The sequence below is a fragment of the Peromyscus californicus genome, unplaced genomic scaffold (genome assembly GCF_007827085.1).
Source record: "Peromyscus californicus insignis strain IS unplaced genomic scaffold, ASM782708v3 Scaffold_10__1_contigs__length_136768540, whole genome shotgun sequence".
Lineage (NCBI taxonomy): Eukaryota > Metazoa > Chordata > Mammalia > Rodentia > Cricetidae > Peromyscus > Peromyscus californicus.
The window spans coordinates 123075359-123081131 of NW_026294391.1; the positions used below are offsets into that span (position 1 = coordinate 123075359).

The 5773-nt window shown below is 43.4% G+C and overlaps 1 protein-coding gene across 1 annotated transcript; it reads left to right on the forward strand.

The window, feature by feature from the left end:
- The first annotated feature begins 206 nt into the window (after window positions 1-206).
- On the forward strand, window positions 207-815 carry LOC128117764 (endogenous retrovirus group K member 7 Pro protein-like). The gene has a single exon (XM_052750056.1). It carries the CDS (start codon window positions 207-209, stop codon window positions 813-815), a length of 609 nt encoding a protein of 202 aa, XP_052606016.1.
- Window positions 816-5773: the final 4958 nt, after the last annotated feature.

Genomic DNA, 5773 nt, shown 5'->3' on the forward strand with positions numbered 1-5773 from the left:
TTCACCATCCCAAGCACCGCGGAGAGCCACTGCGGGCTCAGCAGGATTGGACCTCCTTGCCACCACCAGACTAGTACTAACTCCGCAAATGGGGGTACAAGTAATAGAGTCTGATTTTCAAGGCCCCCTTGACCCAGGAACAGTAGGGCTGTTAATAGAGAGATCACCTACCTTATTGAAAGGACTACATAGGAGTAGTAAAAATTATGGTAGAGTCACCAAAAGGAATTACTGCCATATCCCCAGGGGATAGAATTGCACAACTTATTTTACTCCCCAGTCTGTATGGTGCCCATCCGTCTTATGACAAAGAAAGAGGAGACAAAGGATTTGGGTCATCAGGAACAGATCTCACATTCTTATCACTGGATTTAGTTCAGAGACCTACATTACAACTAACTGTCAATGGTATTAAACTTATGGGAATTTTAGATACTGGAGCGGACCGCAGTATTATTGCTAGCAAAGATTGGCCTCGAGATTGGCCAATACAAGTTTCTTCCAAGATGCTACAAGGACTGGGTTATGCTAGCGCTCCTAACATTAGTGCAAGTTTGCTAAATTGGCATGATGAAGAAGGACATTCCGGCGTTATGCAACCCTATGTCCTTGAACTTCCAGTTTCCCTTTGGGGGAGGGACCTCATGAAGTCTATGGGTTTCAAATTAAGCAATGAGTATTCCAAAGAATCTCAAGATATTATGAAAAAGATGGGATGCCATCCCAATTTTGGATTAGGAAAGTTTTTACAAGGGAGAAAGGAGCCAATACAGGCAACACCTAGAAAGCCCAGGCAAGGGCTGGGTTTTTCTTAGGGGCCATTGAGGAAGGAGTTCCCATATCCTGGAAAACGGAGGAACCAGTGTGGGTTCCTCAATGGCCACTTTCCTCCGAGAAACTGCTAGCAGCAAGGCAGCTAGTTGAAGAGCAGTTGAGAGAGGGACATATCAAACCTTCCCTTTCTCCTTGGAATACACCCATTTTTGTTATAAAGAAAAAATCAGGGAAATGGAGATTGTTGCATGACCTTAGAGCAATAAATGACCAGATGAATATTATGGGGCCTGTACAGAGAGGTCTTCCATTATTATCAGCCTTACCAGAGAATTGGCCCATTATTGTGATCGATATTAAAGATTGTGTTTTCTCCATCCCCTTGCATGACAAGGATAGTGAAAGATTTGCATTTACAGTGCCATCTGCTAATCATGAAGAGCCAGATAAGAGATATCAGTGGATTGTCCTACCACAAGGCATGGCCAACAGTCCTACTATGTGTCAGTTGCTTGTAGCACAAGCTCTAGAGCCATTAAGGGCCCGCTTCCCTACTGTTAGATGTGTCCATTATATGGACGACATCCTCCTCGCAGCAAAAGAAAAGGATGTTTTACAAGCTGCATATCACTTTTTAGGGACAGTGTTAAGAGCTAAAGGGTTGTACATCACTCCTGAGAAGGTACAACAGGATCAGGTGGTTACTTATTTAGGCTCTAAGATTACCAGTCAACAGATTAGGCCTCAAAAGGTAGAATTGAGAAAAGATCATTTATGTACATTAAATGATTTTCAAAAATTATTAGGAGACATAAATTGGATAAGAGGCAGTTTAAAAATGGCAAATTATGAGCTAAAGTCGCTTTATGATACATTAGCAGGTGACACGGCTTTGGATTCCCCTAGACAGTTAACCACAGAAGCACATGAAGCACTATGCAAAGTTAAGGATAGATTACAGGAAGCCTTTCTTCAGAGAGTTCGAGATCCCAACACAATTGTATTATGTATTCTGCCCACCTTTTTGCAGCCCACCGGTATTTTATGGCAGGATGGACCTTTATTGTGGGTTTACACTAGAATTTCCCCTGCAAAATCCATTGAATATTATCCCACAACTGTGGCACTACTTGCCCAGCAAGGTATTCAGCAGTGCTTGCAATATTTTGGAACTTCCCCGCAAATGCTGATTATACCTTATAATGTCAATCAGGTGAAAGTTTTATGTGCTACTGTTGATGATTGGGCCATATTGCGCTGTAGCTATGTGGGGCATATAGATTGCCATTATCCAAAACATCCATTATTGAATTTTTTTAAGGAACATCCTGTAGTCTTTCCTAAAATAACTGCTTCCCAGCCAATTCCCGGATCCGCTGTTGTTTTTACTGACAGATCTAAAACAGGTTGCGGGGCCTATATGGTGGGCTCAGGGGAGCCTGTGAAGCACCAGTATTTACCAGGCGCACCTCAGCAGGTGGAACTTTTAATTGCTCTAGAAGTTTTTAAGGTTTGTCCATTTCCATTTAATTTGGTATCAGATTCCTTCTATGTTGTTAATGCCTTAAGAATTCTTGAATGTGCAGGGCCTCTTAAATCCTCTAGTCCCGTACAGTCGGTTTTTTGCCAATTGCAACAATTGATTTGGCAGCAGAAAAATCCATTCTTTGCACAACATATTCGTGCTCATACTGGCCTAACAGGCCCATTAGCTGAGGGCAACAATGTTGTAGACCTCTGTACCAGGCAAGAATGGATGTTTGTGGCCTCAGCAGTGCAACGAGCACAAGAATTCCACAAGGAATATCATGTTAATGCTAAAACATTACAACAAAGGTTTTCTCTCTCATGTGCTGATGCACGTAAGGTAGTTCTAGATTGTCCTCAATGTGTCATTTTTCAGCACCCTCCTGCATTAGGAGTCAACCATCGTGGTTTGCTCCCTCTGAAAATATGGCAAATGGATGTTACACATATCTCTGAATTTGGACGGGTCAAATATGTCCATGTTTCTATTGACACTTGTTCTGGAGTCATCCACGACACTCCAATGGCAGGTGAGAAGGCATTTCACATGATCACCCATTGCCTAGAGGCATGGGCAGCGTGGGGCAAACCACAACAAATAAAAACAGACAATGGTCCTGCTTACATGGGTCACAAGTTTGCCTCCTTCTGCCGTCAAATGGATGTTCAACTTGTACATGGCCTGCCCTATAATCCCCAGGGTCAAGGCATTGTGGAGCGCGCACATCGTTCCTTGAAGGAACTGCTTCAAAAACAAAAAGGGGGAATAGGCCATAGCCGTACCCCTAAGGATAGACTCTCTCTTACATTATTTACCTTCAATTTTTTAAATTTGGATGGATCAAACTGTTCAGCTGCAGATAGACATCAATGTCAGCACAGTCCCTCTAAAGGGATGGTAAAATGGAAAGATGCCCTGACAGGTATCTGACATGGACCTGATCCCGTGCTTGCATGGGCACGAGGCTCTGTTTGTGTTTTCCCACAGGGTCAACAAGATCCAATCTGGATTCCAGAGCGACTCGTGAGGAAGATACAACCGGACCGGGAAAGGGAAGAAAATGACCATGAAAAGGTTACTGGCAATTATGACTACGGTGATGCTGATGTTCCCAGGAACAATACAGAGGGAAACTAAATTATGGGCCATCCTAAAAACATGGCCCTATCCTCTTCCTTTGACATCTGATTCAGGGATATTGCCTTTCATATTTACTACTAATGATACCTTAGAATGGCCCTCTTTGCCATTTGATGATGTAAAAGCCATAGATAATTTTACTTGGGTTTCTTTGTATAATACCTTATGTTTTCCTATGTCACAAAAAAATATTAGTGAAAATCCATGCTTGGTGTTGCATCATCATGTTTTAGGTGTTTTTCATCATTTAGTCAATAGGTCCACCACCTCTGTTGGTCGTGGTACTGCAATACTTCTGCAAGGAGTTACACCCAGAGCCATAAGTAAAGGAGGTGCTAGTCCTCCTCGACAACCATCCCTATTACCTAGATGTATGAGCTCTGTCACCTGGCCTCCGGCATGGACAGGATGCCAAAGCACCCTACAACCCAATTTTGTTAATCTTAATAGGACCTTTTCTTTATCATTGAAAGTAAGTCCGTATAATAATTCCTTTAGTGGGTTTAATTTTTCTTATAATAATCCTTTGCAGGCAGCATTTTCTAATCCCTTTGATTCATGGGTATTGTGTAATTCCCGCAGTGCCTGTACCCAGCTCAATGCTTTGGGGTTTGTAAAAGGGGGTGATTTTCAGAATTGTAGTTATTCAGTACATATGGGGATCACGTTTGAATCAGATGTCACCCTGAATTGTACCCATTCTAAGTCAGTTCGTTTTAGTCCTACCCCAGTTTGTGTGTGGCCCCCTTTCTTGTTCCTGCTGTTTAATTATTCGGGTGGAATGTTGAATTGTTCATCTCAGAAATGTTTTCTTGCACAATGCTGGAATGCCTCTGAGCATGTTCCGCTATGGTGATGCGTGTACCCACCTATATTCCTGTGCCCGTCCGTGTCAATGATGCACAATTACCAGTGGTCTTAAGTAGGCAGAAAAGAGACTTTGGCATTACAGCAGCAATAGTAACAGCCGTTGCATTATCAGCTACTGCTGCAAGATTGGCTGCTGCATCCATGGCCACATCTGTCCCGACAGCACAAGCCCTAAATGAACTGTCGAGTAATACTGCCAAAGCCCTGCAAAGTCAAAATGCTATTAATGTGCATCTACATCGTGGGATCACATTACTTAATCAGAGGGTAGATCTATTACAAGAACAAATTGATATTATGGAGGGAGTACTTACTTCTGCTTGCATAGCACCCATGACCGGGTTGTGCATTACCTCTATTACCTATGAGAATTGGACTCCAGCAGCTAATCTTTCTAAACAATTGAGTGCTATGATTACAGGAGCCTGGACTGCTGAGTTTGATAATTTAACAGAGACCTTGAGGAACGAGATTGTTGCGGTCAACAGCACGCGGGTCCATGTGGCCACAGCAGAGGAACCTCTGACCTGGATTCATCAGTCCTTTAATTTTTTGAAGGAGTGGGCAGGACTAGGTGCCTTGTTGGTTCTTGTGATACTTGCCTTCCTTGTTTGCCTGTGGTGTTTCCATAAGATGAGGCTTGCACAGCGCCGTCAGGCAGCCATGATTGTCCAAGCATTTACCGCCATTGAGGCTGGTCAGTTCCCTCAGGCTTGGCTAGTAAAGCTGCAGTCTTGAAGCACAGGTTGCGAGGCATGGCACTGCACTTGAGGTCGAAATAACACTGACCTCAAGAAGAGCATGTTTGATTGCATGCAGGTTGGCATCTATCTCCCGCCTCTGAAAAAAAGGATGCTGAACTGGTCTGGTACTCTCTAGGTGATTGACACCTGGATAGCATTAGTACAGGTTCTTGTTTTCTCAGAGATCAAACCTCTACTCTTGCCTGTTGTCTAAAACAAAAAGGGGGAACTGTAGAGAGCTGTGTGAAGCTGCATTCTTGAGATGGCTCTGGCTTCTGCCCCCCGCCCTCCCGATGGCGAGTGCTCTCTATGTTAAACAACTCCTTATTTGGCTTGGCTTTAAATTTTGGCTTGCTAAGGCATATGTGCACCTATCCAGGAATCCCATGTGGTGCATGATGGCTGGTGGTCTGAGACCTATATAAGGCTGGGCGGGCTCTCCCTAGGGAAGAAGAACAAAGGAGACAGATTTTGAAAAGACCTGAATTAGACAGTTTAGAAGAAGAGCTCGGTGTTGTGTCTTCCTTGCTGATCGAGGCGGACGAGACAACTACTGGCCAATAGGCATTTTATTTATCAACCAATCAGAGCAACACACATTCACAGCATACAGAATGACATCATCCATTATAACCCAGACCCAAAAAGATAAACACGATATGTACTCACTCATAAGTGGATAGTAAATGTAAAGCAAAGAATAACCAGGCTATAATCT